The sequence below is a fragment of the Cotesia glomerata genome, linkage group LG3 (assembly GCF_020080835.1).
Source record: "Cotesia glomerata isolate CgM1 linkage group LG3, MPM_Cglom_v2.3, whole genome shotgun sequence".
Taxonomy (NCBI): domain Eukaryota; kingdom Metazoa; phylum Arthropoda; class Insecta; order Hymenoptera; family Braconidae; genus Cotesia; species Cotesia glomerata.
In genome coordinates, this window is record NC_058160.1 from 25,391,226 (window position 1) to 25,406,387 (window position 15,162).

The following is a 15,162-nucleotide window of genomic DNA, read 5'->3' on the forward strand; positions in this document are numbered from 1 at the left end:
TTGCACAATCTAACTTATCTTTATATCTTTTTTTTTTTTTTTTTAACAATTTATTAATGAAACACATTGTACTAGTAGCATTCAGTCTTTGTTAATAAATAAATTCAAAATAAATATAAATAATTGTGAAGAAAACCATTGTTTTCACGTCGGAATTTTTAAATTATTTAATGCTAAAAGATTCTCATTTAAAGTATAAATAATTAATGATCCACGATTAGGAATAGTTAAAAAAAAAATTTTAATTACAAATAATCCATTGTTGCCAGCAATGACCTAATTAAATAATTAAAAATAAATATATATATTATATATAATATATTCATATCATATTGTCGAGTATCGGATCATAGATTTAAGGAAGTCATACCATACAATTAAAATACCATCTAGTCGTGTCTCTTGTTTTCATATAATAATCTCGATTACTTGAGCCATTTTTTTTTAAATCGTATTTATGATCGTCAATAGTAAAATGTATATTTTACAATAAAGTTGTGTATATTTTTTGTTAGTGGCAGTATAGTAATGGCAGCTTAACAAGTGACGAGATTCATAATCGTCTGATTAATTTTAACGAAGTTATACATCATTAAGACGACGATAGATATTGATTTTGTTATCAATGTTGTACATTGCTATTAAAATCAAGAAGAAGAAGAAGAGTTGTGACATTTTCATTTCATCCAGTGAGTAGATACTTAATATTATAATTATTATTTTTAATATTAATATTATTCTTATTATCGTTACTATTATTATTATCAATATTAATTCAACCCACGTAAATATTTACCTCAGTAATCCGCGAGCAATTAAATGATAATCAGGTCACTCGCCACTTCAACTTGATTATTTAATATTATTTTATTTGTAAATGTCTAGCTGGCTAGACACTTCAGTCGCCGGTTGTTGGCACTTTGCCATCCAGCGTCTGCTCAAACAGACAGAGAGCTTTGTGTACAAACTCGTATTGCTCAGCTGTCTGAATCATTCCTCCTCTGTCGTACCTTAAATATAAATAAATTTATTAATAAACTAATAGACTTAAACTATGTAAATTTGAATTAAAATTAAAATAATAATAATAATAATAGCTTACCTCATTTGACAGAGAATTCCTAGAACATCAACATTGCCATCTCGGGCGAGTTGAATCATCCCAGTGGCAAGAGCAATGAAACACCCAGTTCTGCCTATCCCTGCACTACAGTGCACCACCACAGGCCCGGGCAAGGTATTTATTTCGGCCGCCAAACTGACTAGTGAGTCCGCGGCTTGAGGTACTGCATGATCAGGCCATGAGTCATACCAATAGTGCGTAACATTCCTTCTTTCATTCTCGTGTCTCAGCTCGATATCACGTATCATGTACCCGTCTCTGTTCGTGATAGACGTGACGGTAATTGTAAATGGGCCAGCCTGAATTCGGCTGTTGTTCTCCAGTGGGAAATAAACGTCACACTTGGCCTTAGCTGCTTCAAACAACCGCGTCATCATTACAACTCCCGATACTTTGTCCATCCACACCATTCGCCAAAAATCTGCCACTGTGCTGGCAAGTGGTCCTTGGGTTGCTATGTAACGATTACTTTCACCATCGTATCCCTATTTTAATTAGAAGAAAAAAAATAATTAATAAATAATTGTTCTCATTTTAATCAATACATAATTTAAAAGGGATAGCCACTGTGAAATTTAAAAAAAAAAATTTTTTTTTTTTTTCATTAAATCTAAGTTTATACATTCAAAAATATGTATCTAGAGTTTTATATGAAAATTCCGAATATTTTTCGAGTTATAGTCATTTTTGTGACAGCGTGTCAAACGCGTTTTTCTCGAAACTACTTTTTTTGAACTGGTGGGAACTGTAATTTGCATAAATATGAACCGATTTGCAACTTTTTTTTCTCCCGTATTTGTCTATTCAGTAGCTATCTTTGCACGTAGGGGATTTTGAAAATTTTGATTTTTAAGATTTTTCAGGGCTGTTTGAATCCAAAAAAATGAGAAAAAAAAACGAAAAAATTTTTAATATGTCGCCATTTTTTGTTAAAGCCAAATTTTCAAAATCCCCTACCTGCAACGATACCCACATGCATGCAGATTACAACGCTGTTTCGTTTTTTTGTTTTAGATAATCCGTTTTTGAAAATACTAATAACTTAAAATAACACAAAAATACTAATAACTTTTTAACAACATGATATTTTTTAGTAAAAATTCAGGAGAATAATCTTTAATGTATACTTTATAAAACAAAAAAAAACCCGATCCCCGAATTCCTTTATTATCCCAGTCAAAAAAAATTCCCGAAAATCACCTATCTTTTCGATCCCCCTTAATAAATTTAATTATAACATAAAAATTATTCCATTCATAAAAAAAATAATTTGACCAAATTTAAATTTACTTTTGTACATAAGAAATCATTAAATGTTTGAATAAATATTTATCTACATTATCATAAAGATATTTACAAGACAATATCTTTTCATCAATAATATTTACTTTCTTCACAAATAATATATTTTAAGAACGAGAAATTATTAATTTTTTTAATTATTCTTAAGATTGCAGTAAAATTTAAAATCTAGTAACTTAAAATAATATTTACCCGAATGTAATTAGCATTGATGTAACTAGCGACTGGATCATCAGATCCCCTCAAGACAACCCTAGATTGAGGGTTTGGCAGAACTCCAGAATATCTATTCTTTACGCCAGCTCCAAAAATATCAACTTTCTCTGGTAAATTTAACGGGACCTCCCAAAATTTTTTATGTAGCGCAGATGGATCTTGTATGACTTTTCTCAACTGCATGCGGGATAGAACGTTTCCAGCGCTGAGAAGAAATTCCTCAGAGGTGCATTCGCGTGTTGGAGTGACGACATGGGGTGGACTGCCGGGCGCAGGGGCCAGCTCGATTGTCAAACTAGCACTTGAGCCTCGTCGTTCGAGAAGAGATCCTTTAGCCTTTATGCGAATGGGTTCAGGACGTCTCTCAGGAGTCGCGACAGTCAGTACTTGAGGTAAATTGCAAACTAAGCCGCCAGTGGACAAGCCGACAGCTCTAGCAACAGGAACTGTTTGCACGGAAACTGACGATGGCTTAGCAGCTGGCTGATGAACCCATTTGGCTTCCATTGACCATTCTTGGGTACTCTTACCCGGCTTATCCAGTGACGACGAGGACGAGGACCCATCAACAGCGCCTTTTTCCACCAACTCACGTCTATCTCCATCACTAGACTTCTTTTCACTCGACATTTGCTTGCGGAGCCATAAGAGGATCAGGAAAGTTAAGAGAATAGCGCCAGCAATTGCACAGACTATCACAGGAAATGGCAATTTCCAGTTTGTCCATGATACAGCAGCCGTCGAGCTAATCTCCTGACCAGCACGGGTACTGAGCTGACTTGCTTGTAGGTCCATCCCAGCATCATCCAGTCCCGTTGAGGACTGCCGAATCCTATAATTAAATTTATTTATTTATTTAATAAAATATTTTAATTTTTATAAAAATTCATTATTTTGTAATTGATGATGAATTTGCTATAAAATTTTTCAAGTATTATATTAATTTAATCTATCAAAAAATAAATAATGAAAAATGATAAATTATAAAAAAAAAAAAAAAAGAATTACCAATTATAAGAGTTTGCTGACATTTATAATAAATAGTTCTACAAAATAATTAATAAAAATTTTTCAAGGGATTTTTTATTAAATTAACCCTCAATATTTACACAGTCACTTCTCTATGACTCTTCATAATTTATATCAAAGTCAATGTAATCATTAATACACTACTAAGTTTTATAAAAAAAATAGTGTCAAGAATATACACCCCGTTGAATTTTAATTGGTTAATATTATCCATTGAAACTGACATCTAGAGTTTGCGTTCAGCGTTCTACTATTTATCACAGATCACAGAGCACCGGAGTAATCTTGAGAAATTTTATTAATATTTTTCTTCTCTTTATTAATAATAATGATGAATGAAAGTTTATGAACGGAGAAAGAAAGTAGGGAGGAAAAGAGATAAAATGAACGAACGCAGTATACTGTGTGCTCCAATCAATGAATGGCGGCAGATATATGAATTAAATCTACTGACAGATGCGCAATACATAATAAATTATTCTCCGGTTTTTATTTTCACTTTAAACAAGATAATACTTAGAAATTCATTCAAGAGTTTAAAATTTATGCCCCAAGATTCAGTTTATTATTTAATCAAATAAATTAGGTATGTTTATTTATTAGTTACTAAACAATTAATCACTTTGTACCTTTAATTTCAATTTTCGACAAACTAGCGATAGCGACTGACATATAAACGGATAAAATAAATATTTTTATAAAAGTTTTGAAATTTATACGATCTCTACTACAGGAGCGTCGTGTGCTTACGCTCACATTCATCGCCATATTTTTAACGATCGAGTTCACTGACACGAAAAAACGAGAGTGAACATTCCTGCGCAAGTCTCACATACAAACTGGTGCTGGTTAAAGCGGTTTCGAGGTGCGAGTGCCAGCTTCGGCGCGCTCTGGCTCGTTGTAGACTAAGTGTGGGAGTCAATTTTAACCAATTGGATTCTCCCATTCAACAAAAGTTTTATCACGTGGTAAAGTTTGCGGTTATGCCGAAAAAATCCGCGGGAACGATAATATAACCCATACCATGTGAAAAAAAAGATTATACGGTAGAAGTACCGGTTGCGGGATTCTCAGTACCAGTTCTGGACACCTTACGCAAGAACATCACAGATGTTTTTGCCGTATTAAGCGTGGCTTGAATAACACCTTTAACAACTGTTTTTTTTGCGGCTTCAAATTTTTCAAAGAATAATAAATACTGTAAATCCGCGGTCAATATCAAAATAACCACGTTACGTGTTTATTCGGACTTTTTCAACCTTAAAAAAAAATATTAACAGTTAGTATGAATTATATAACCAATATCAGCAAACATATTTATGTTAAAATAATCCGCACAGTATCACCTTGACTTAATGTAACCTTCTGTTATCATACTATTCATTGCTAATTTCAATTCCAACCACAAGCTTACATTTTATGTGTGAGAATACTCGAGTGTTAACTAAAAAATTTTATGAGAAGAATACTTTCAGTCACCAGACACTTGATAATTAATTTATTTAAATTAACAAGCTACTAATTATAAGAAAAAAACTCGAAGCTATGTCGATAAAGATTTTTAAATATTTTTTTATACTCAATTTTTTTTTAAACAGTTCACCTGTTTATTGGTAACAAAAATTGTAAGATATTGGATATTTCTAGTATCATTAATAAAACAATTCCTTATCTTGTTGAGTAACAAACGATTAAATTTAAGACCGACATTAATGGGCTAAGTAATTATACAATAAATTGTTAAAATTAGGCTGATAATCTTAGCGATGAAGTTCATCTTCAATTATCTAAAATAATTAAATAAAATTAATAATAGTTATTTATTTCTTTATAATTTAAATTGTAATATATATATCATAGAGTTCAATGCTTGAAACGGATGTTTTTTTCAATAAAAAATGACTTAGTTTTATAGTCACGTATTTTTTTACAATAAAATTTTATCAATATCCGCTTTTATAAAGAGTTGACTGGCTAGATAAATTATTGCATGAAAAATGTTAAATTATTTACCTATGCTTAGGGGATGAGGACATCCCCTCGGTAACCGGCAGCAAGGAGATTGGTAGCACAGATTTGTCTTGATTTTGCTGAGTAATTAAGTAAATCCTTTCCAATGAAATAGTTTTACTGTCGTCATTTGAATTCCCGTAACCAACATCACTTATGTACCACTGTGATAAAGGTGTACCAGTACTTCCTAGAATAAAAAAAAATACACTCACATTAATAAAAAGATATCTTCATAATATAATATCAAAATAACACCAACAGTAATCGTGATAATGAATAATAATTATATCAATTAAAACCGCATACAGTTCTCTAAATATAATTACTCAGACTCGGTCTATTCATAATAATCATAATCAAGGATTGAAAAAAGAAATCCACGTACACAATTGGTCTTCTTAAGACCCTAACAAAGCCAACGTGATTCACCACACTCGTCATCGTTTGGTTCATGGGAATAAATCACACGTTTCGTTGATTCTTCACCGTTTCATAGTTCTATTTATTTTATTACGTATCTATATAATAATTATTCGCCATTCTAATATTAACAGACATCTTGCAATTTTTTAATATTTATAACAAATTAATTATTATAAAAAAAAAAAACATTTAAAAAAATTCTCTTATAATTTTTCAAAACTTCTAAATGTGGAATTTTTCTACTAAATTTTTTTCATTATAATTTAATTGTTATAAAAATATGAAAAATTGTTAAATGTCTATTAAATTCAGTATCATGGAATTGTAATACTGAAATTAGCAGACATCTTACAATTTTTAAAATTTTTATATTAAATTAATTATTATAAAAAAAAAATTATTTTGAAAATTCGCACTTAAAATTTTTTAAAATTTTTACATATGGAATTTATTTATTAAATTTTTTTCATTATAATTTAATTGTTATAAAAATCTAAAAAATTGTTAAATATCTGTTAAGCTTAGTATCATGCTATTATAATACTGAAATTAACAGATATTTGAAAATTCTTTAAATTTTTATAGTAAATTAATTATTATAAAAAAAATTAGGATGACGGTTGACTCTACAGGCCATCCCTGCAACTTCCCGCTCATATTGTACTTAAGCGCTCAAAGTTACACATTACGTTTTTGAGCTCTTCGAGCTCAAAAATATAATTTTTGTGTCATTTTGAGCTCTCTGAGCTAAAAACTCTGATAGCAGTTTAATAAAACACAATTTTTTGAATATTCAAACGGCAATAACTTTCGAATGAATGAACCGATTTTCACGCGGTTGGCGGCATTCGACGCAGTTTTCAAAGCCCCATAAAGGATCGTTAAGTTTAAAATGATCGAGCCAGTAATTTCGAAATAATTCCGAAAAAACACTTTTTTCGGTTTTTTTTCGACAACGATAACTCACGAACGAATCAACCGATTTTGACCGGGTTTGCGGTGATCGACGTGGTTTTTTGATCTTAAGAGCTGATTAGATTTTGGAATTGATCGGTAAAGCCATTTAAAAGTAATTAAAAAAAAACCACATTTCAAAAATTTTTTTTTTGTAGTTTTTTTGAGATTTCTTAAAATCTACTAGTTCGAATCGGTCCAAATTCTATTGAAAATCTGAGTTTGGTCAAGCCCTTTCGAATGGCACTAACCGCGATCAAATCGGTCGAGCCGTTCAAAAGTTATGAGAGGTTTACATACGGCCACACACATACACACATACATACAGACATACGGACATCATCGCGGAAACATTCGGGGAGGCTTCCTAGGACCTCAAAACGTCAACATCCGTTGAAAACTCGATTTTCGAAAAACGGGGTAAAACCAATAACTTCCCGATTTTTGAAAATTTTCAATTTTCTTAGCGGGAAGTTAAAAATATTAAAACAAATCCGCACTGATAATTTTTAAAAATTTCTACATGTGGAATTTTTCTACTAAATTTTTTTTCATTATAATTTAATTGTTATAAAAATATGAAAAATTGTTAAATGTCTGTTAAATTCAGTATCATGAAATTATAATACTGAAATTAGCAAACATCTTACAATTTTTTTAATTTTTATAATAAATTAATTATTGTAAAAAAAAAATATTTTTAAAAATCCTACTTATAATTTTTTAAAATTTCTGCGTATGAAATTTTTTTACTAAATTTTTTTTATTCTAATTTAATTATTATAAAAATCTAAAAAATTGTTAAATGTCTGTTAAATTCAGTATCATTCGCCATTTTTAATAAGTTAAAAATAAAGAAGCTAAAAAAAATACGAGTTTAATTACCGAATGCATTGTATCTTTATTTTTAATTGTAATAAGTTAATTATAACTAAGGTCATTAAGTTGGATGATAAAAGTTTAAAACGGAAACAGAGCAAAATTGAGATAACTCAACCGATTAAAAAATAATATAATACCTACACACTGTACTATACTACAAGAAAAGCAAAATTACGATGATGCTTCTTATATTTTTAGTAACCAGTAGCTAGCTAGGTAAAAGCACAAGCTGAGAGTGAGTGAGTGAACGGATGAAAAACTGAACTGAATGAATGAGCGAGATAAAAATGTAAGAAAAAAAAGATAGAACCGTCGGCTTCCTATCGTCAAACAGGAAGTAAACATTGGTCTAATTTTATGAACGGAACACGAAAGTAGAGAGGGCACGACGAGATAGAAAGAGACGGAGTGAAGAGCGAACAGATGCAGTGTGCTTAGCTGTTATGTGCTCTGTGCCATTCTACTATGTGCTTCAATCAATGAATATCTAAGCCGGCAAATATATGAATTAAATTTTCTGACAGATGCGCAATACTCTATAAATCATTCGCACGTTTCTATTTTAACCTGAAAAATAAATAAATTAGAAAAATAATTTAAATTATAGAAATTATGAATTTTTTTTTATTTATAACTTTTATAACCAAGTTTGGAGTTTATTTTTATGATTACTTTTATAAAACTAATTAAACCGTACCTTCAACTGCTGATAAAATAATAAAAACAACTGATAGATGAATTGATAAAATAATAATGTTTGTATTTGGAGAAAATTTATAATTTCTGCGATCCAGATCTCTATTTCTACTACAGGACCGCGGTGTGCTCACGCTCACATTCATCGCCATATTTTTAACGATCGAGTTCACTGACACGAAAAAACGAGAGTGAACATTCCTGCGCAAGTCTCACACACAAACTGCTGGCCACTGCTGGCGCTGGTTTTTAAGCGGGCGAAGCGCTCGCGATCCGCTCCCGAGTGCCTGCTTCCGCGCATCCGAGTGGGGGCCGAGCCACCGCCAATTAGATCCTCTCATTCAGGCTAAGTTTCGTCACGTGGTCAAGGCGGTTTTATTTGTCGCGGGAAACACGAATCAAGACTTGGGTAAAAAAAGATAAAGATTTTTTTAACAAAAATTAGTGTAATCGGTGCAAACATTTCGGCTGACGTTTTTATGAATAATTACTTTTTAATTAAATTAATTTAATTTGATTTATAATTAGAGTTGTAATTTCAAAGTACTTACTTTGGGTGAGTGTTGAAATTTTTTAGAATATCTGTCATTTCTTTTAATTATTTGGAATTGTAGTTTTTTAAATTTTTAAGAATAGGTGTTTTTTATAAGATATTTTATTTTAATAATTTATTTCGATTATAGAGTTTTTAATTGCTTTTTATTTTAATGCATTAAAAAAAACGCGTAAAAATTTATTGAATTTATGTTAAAATTTCAATCAAGCTGAGTAGGAAAAAAATATTAATTTTCATGTATTGAAATATAAAAATTACTTAAAAATAACATCAATTTTTTTATTAATTAAAGAAAATATAAAAAGTAAATGAGTATTATTAAAAATTTTTACTCTTTATAAAGTAAGTAAATATTTTGATAAAAGAGAAAAAAATTTTTTTAATTAAATCGTTTGTTCTTCATTTAAAATTGCAATAAATAATTCAACTTTTGTTAAATTATTTTAGCCTACACATATTAACAGTAATCATTTTTCAATAAAAATTGAATATAACAACTTGAATAAGAGATAAAAATTTTAATAAATTTAATTACTGTCGTGTAAAAAAATGTAATATTTGATTTTAAATAATTTTGACACTTTAAATCAGTCAACTGTAAAAAATTTTGTGTATAGGAAAAAACTAATGATTCTCTGTGGAAAAAAAAAATTTAATTTTGTGTGAATTATTTGCAAGTTCTCGTTATTCTCAATTTTAACGCGTGTTTCTTTTAATGACAAGTATTTTATTACTTTAAAGGCGTATTGTTGTGAATAACTCAAGTATGTTAGCTTAAATTACTAATTACTCAACAAATTATTACCATGATAAGAATCGCACTGCTTCATACTCCTACAATTGTTCAGCAATTGTAAGCTATAATTAGAATTAACGAATCTTGGCATCGAATGCATTAAAATTTTTTCCCACGCATTAAATTTATTGCCTCCAAAATCCACAAATCTATTTCACTATTGACTAGCGACAAACTTATTAATAAATAAACATAAAAATATAAAAAATGACTGGAGTTAAAAATAACAGTTTGAGCATGTCGTCATTATTAGTTGTGTGTGGATTGACGACTCACGCCCACGTCTTCCGTTACACCCATTATTGTATAAATAAACGTACTTTTCAAGGGTAGAAAAAAATTTTTTCATCCATTAAAATTACACATAATAAGTCATCAGTGAAGAAACAAGTAATTAATAATTAAATAATTAAGTAATTAATTTAAACCAAGTAAAACTTTTTTTTTTTTTTTAAATTAAATACGGCAAAAATAGTAAACACATGTTACGTAGAACTTGTCGCGGATCGAATAAGGGTCACAGTAGAACTGATGAGTGTCTAACGTTACACTAAAGCTAAAGCCTAAAAACCCCCGTTTCCCTTTCCATTCATCCAAGTAAGCACTTTCCCTCTCTTACTGCTAACTAGTTTACTATTTACTCTTATATAAGTTTTTCTCACTCGACTTTTCCCCAATAAAGTCAACAGAAATCTGTCTATATCTAAAAGTCTATCTTATTCTCTTCATGTCAACCCTATGTTAACCATAACAACTTTGAGCGTTCTATCTACGACTTACACGTAATATTATTATAGTAAAATTCGTATATCAATAGGCCGTCTAGTGCGTGGGTGCTCTGACTGCTTACTCCACAAAATTTGCTGGATATAATACTTATATACCGCGCACTAGTATTTGAGACTCATCAGTCGAGAAAATAAAAAGCTTTTACGTATTTCCACCGTCAATATAATAAATGTGGAAAGTTTTGTGTGTAAATATACTTACTGACTAATTTTACGGGTCAATTTGTCATAAGTCATAGTCATATATAGTAATAAATAAATCATCAGTGGTATTAAGTATTCAATTAGTTATTAACTATTTACTTGTGATTCAAAGGGTTAGATTTGGATGAGTATTATAAGGAAGATATTAAACCTTTTCGCAGTTAACTAGTTAATAATCCGGCTTATTATTCTGTATATATTCTCATTTTATTGATATATCAGTGAATTCGTATACATATATAAAGTACGAAAAAATAGAGTTATTAAATCAATAGCAGGCAACTGTCTGTAGACAATAAAATTACATACATAAATAATTTTTTATACAGAATTACTGTTTGTTAGAAACAATTATTTCATAGAATATTATTAATGATTTATAATATTCTCATTATTTAAATAGTTTAATTTATTTGTAGGGAAAAATAATAATTAGTTGATTTTATTTTTTTTTTTTTTTTAAGTTGAAAATTTAGTGTAAAATGAAACACTGAAAGGAAATTATTAATTACAATGAATAATAATAATCATTTAAAAAATTCTTGAAGAATTAGAATTTCAAGAATTTAATGTAATTATTATTAAAAAAAAAATATAAATACAAATACTTTAATTTTTAACAAATCTAATTATCTACACACAAAAAAATTCAACTTGAATCAAGTAAATAATTTTAAAGAACTTTATCTGCTTGATTTGAGTAGAAAAATTCTTAAACTAAGAAATTTTTCTTGGTTTAAGTAAATTTTACTTGATTCAAGACAATGAAACTCGTCAAAATTTTTTTCTTGGCTCAAGAATTATTCTCTTGATTCAAGTCAACTTTTTAACTTCCCGCTAAGAAAATTGAAAATTTTTTTCAATGTATTACCTCTATTAATTTATTGTATTATTTTACTGCTTAATTATTGAACTGTCTGCAAAAAATTTGTATTTTATAATAAAATCTCTTTAATAATGAATCTTTGAAATCATATAAATATGATATAAATTTTATATAATATTTTTAGTTCTTCGTATGTTATATCCAACTTAAAATGCCCAAAAAAAGTTTTATAGGTCAGATATCAAAGTTTAAATATTTTTAAATCAGTATCAAACATAAAATCCAAAATTATATAACCTAGAGATTTATTGATACTAATAAAATGACTATACGATATGACCTATTTTCCTCAGAGTGGAGTAATGTGAGGAATTATCAAAGCTTGCATCACGAACGATCTGGCTTGATGCAGCCTCTTTGCTTTGCTCGATGAATCTGAGGCCGGAGAAGCTCTCTCCATTCACACGGAACACTGAATGCCTCTGTGCATCAGTCAAAAGCTTTCGTACAAGGTGAAAGCTTTCACGTTTTTTCATACGACCGCTCATTTTTTCCTATAAATACTCGAATCTTCAAATCAATCTCGCTTTCATGTTTCTCTGTTAAATCTTAATTTAAAATTCCATGCATGAATTCCGATTGTAAAGTTAATTAAAATAAACCACTGTTTGAGTACCGTTAATAGAAACAAACAATATATACTTTTTGCGTAGGATGATAGCTTTGGGAGATCTACAGGTCTGAATTTGTGCGTGGGTGTGTCATGCCAGAAAATTTAACACGAAAAAAAAAGAATTGGTGTGTATCCGAAATTATTCCCTTCACTTTTTATATACTTAGATTCTGCGTTAATTTTAATTTCACGATAGTAAAACAATTATTTATTTTTCAATAATTAATATTTTAAATAAAAGTAATAATATTAATAATAATAAATAAATACTTTATATTGGATCATCTAGATATAGTAGTTAAGGTATACGATCTATTATAGATGCATAAAACAAATCAAATTTTCAAAGGTTCTTGTCTGAGTAATATCGACTTATTCCCTCTTTATAGATGTATATTATAATTATTATGCTACATTAAGTAGTACAGAGTACAGTAACTCGTATAATAAGTAGTTGTTATTTACTATTTATATTATATATAAAAATGATAAAGTATCAATATTGTCATGGTAAAAATTAAATGAAAAAATTTATCAATAAAAGTTTAAATACTATTCATATGCATTATAAAAAGTATAATTGTTACTTATAAGTCAAATAAATAAAATAACTAAGCTACACTTAATAAAAATAATAAAAATTACCCCAGCTGCCTCATTTCAAAACACAGTAGCTGCAAAATAGCAAAAAACTTGGTTTTGACTTTTTTCTGTGACAATTTTTATCACTTTTATTATTCAACCTGATTATTTTTATTCCTAATAAATTTGCTATCAATGTATCTTCTATTTACAAATTGATGTTATATCAATTTTTTTTATTAAGTTAAATTACAAAAAGAATCTGAATTTTGTTAACAGGCGAGACCATCTTTTTCTCGCTTTGCTCTCACGGAGTTCCACGGAACTATCTCTGTCGCACTCCCAACAACAGAGCAATTGCAATTTCGATTGGTTTCACGAAACGAATGAAATTTTTGAAAAAACCGCTTTGTGGTGAAATAGTTTATTAAATGATCTATTATCTCTAAAAACGTTTTTTCAAAATTTCCATTCGTTTCGCTAAGCCGATTGAAACTGCAATCACTGGTCTCGGCTGTTAATTATTATTTTTGTAAGTGAAAATTTCAATTTTGGAGAGTGGCAAATGCGGACAAAAATGATTGTGTTTTATACTTGTGTAAAAATGTTAAAAAAAAACTTAATTCAAGTTTAAAATATCAAACTAATATCAAGTAATCACATAAAAAATTTTCGGCTTATCATTAATTCACACACGGAAGAAAAAATTGACTTAAAAAAAATATTAAGGAAGATAAAAATGTGTTGAACGAAGTATAAAAATAATTTTTAATCAAAATATTCTATTAATAATATTTACACTTCGACTAAGAATCTTATAAATTAAATTAAATATAAAAAAGTCTCGTATCTCCACAACACTGATTATCGCTAGAGCGTACTATATTCTAGTGTGTCGGATGCAATATAATGTAAAATATAATCTAATCCGTTTTACTTCTATTCGTGATATCATATACTCACGATTTAATGATGATCCACCTTACGACATACTTCCTCTCTCACAAAGTATTGTGTTACTACCTAGAAACATGTTATTTTATTACAAACATTCATGTGATAATTATTAATAATTATGTAGCTTAAAAAAAAAAAAAAAAAAAAAAAAACAATTAAATAAACAAAATAAAAACTCACCAGATAATAAAATATCAGAAGTGTAAATTGAACAACTACACAGGTGCTTTGTAAATTTGACAGAACGACAGTTGTAAAAGTGACAGTGCTCGAGGGCTTAATCCAACCGGTTAGACGGATCTGGTGCATCTGAGTACCGTCTGTACGGGTTGCAAAGTGACAGTAAACTGCATTCAGCTTGCGCGGCAGTGGCACCCACTGGCTGCTCTACTGGTACTGGTACTGATACTGGTGGTATGGAATTGACTGAGTCGAGTGATATTCTATTGCGATTAAATTACGCGAGCAAGAAAGAAGAGCTCACTAAAAGGGGTAGCGCGCGCATTCTCAACATGGATTCACTACCACCAGAGAGCGAGTATCTGTTAAAAAAGCTCACCACCCCCAGCTGCGAGCTTCGTACACCCCAAGCTCTCACTCTGTAATGCAACTCTCGTTCACGATTCATACACGTTATTTCTCCCTTTTACGACTCCCATTCTTGTTCAAGCTTCACTCATACTTTCGTCGACGTATATCTATTTTATTTTTTTTTTAAATAAAATTCTGATTTTTTATAATTTTTGAAAAATATTTTTTTATCAACTTAAAATATCAAAATTTTTTTTAATTTATTGCTTTTTTATAGGCGTTTCTTTTGATCAATAGTCGACAGCAAAGTCAATGGAGCTGTGACGAGTCACCAGGGAGCTTAAAATGAAGTTACAAAAGAGTCGGTACTGAGTGATGATTAATGAGTTGAAAGAGAGGATTAACTGAATGATTCATAATATCTCAGGTGATTTTTTTATTCTTTCTTTAATAAATTTGTCACTTGAGAGAATTATAAAGAGCTGAGCTGTACTGAGGGAAAGCAGTAAAAAGTTTAAGAGCTTGGATATCAGGCGTCTCGATCCTCCGACAAAATATCCCCGTCAAAATACCCCAAAAAACCATATCCGCGGACAAAATATCCCCGATAA

General features: G+C 29.6%; 1 protein-coding gene across 6 annotated transcripts; it reads right to left on the reverse strand.

Moving 5' to 3' along the window:
* On the reverse strand, positions 1-14,440 carry LOC123262094 (tyrosine-protein phosphatase non-receptor type 7-like). 6 transcript variants are annotated; one of them, XM_044724122.1, is made up of 6 exons: positions 14,201-14,440; positions 14,027-14,086; positions 5,684-5,870; positions 2,618-3,473; positions 1,103-1,608; positions 1-1,010 (listed from the first exon to the last, which is right to left on the reverse strand). In XM_044724122.1, exons 3-6 carry the CDS (start codon positions 5,704-5,706, stop codon positions 899-901), a joined length of 1,497 nt encoding a protein of 498 aa, XP_044580057.1. In that variant the 5' UTR covers positions 5,707-5,870; positions 14,027-14,086; positions 14,201-14,440; the 3' UTR covers positions 1-898. The 6 variants fall into 6 exon arrangements, 5 of the variants coding, with proteins under 5 accessions (XP_044580057.1, XP_044580056.1, XP_044580055.1 ...); XR_006508863.1 differs by lacking the exons at positions 14,027-14,086; positions 14,201-14,440 and adding an exon at positions 8,640-8,867 and having other exon boundaries at positions 1-700; positions 797-1,010; XM_044724121.1 differs by lacking the exons at positions 14,027-14,086; positions 14,201-14,440 and adding an exon at positions 10,000-10,357.
* Positions 14,441-15,162: the final 722 nt, after the last annotated feature.

Bases quoted from the DNA above. Each gene is read 5' to 3' on its own strand.
- LOC123262094 (XM_044724120.1), bottom strand. From the start codon at position 8,790: ATGGCGATGAATGTGAGCGTGAGCACACCGCGGTCCTGTAGTAGAAAT. The intron at 3,474-5,683 runs GTAAATAATTTA...ATTTAATTATAG, and splicing joins TCCTCATCCCCTAAGCATAG to GATTCGGCAGTCCTCAACGG. The intron at 1,609-2,617 runs GTAAATATTATT...TAATTAAAATAG, and splicing joins TCAATGCTAATTACATTCGG to GGATACGATGGTGAAAGTAA.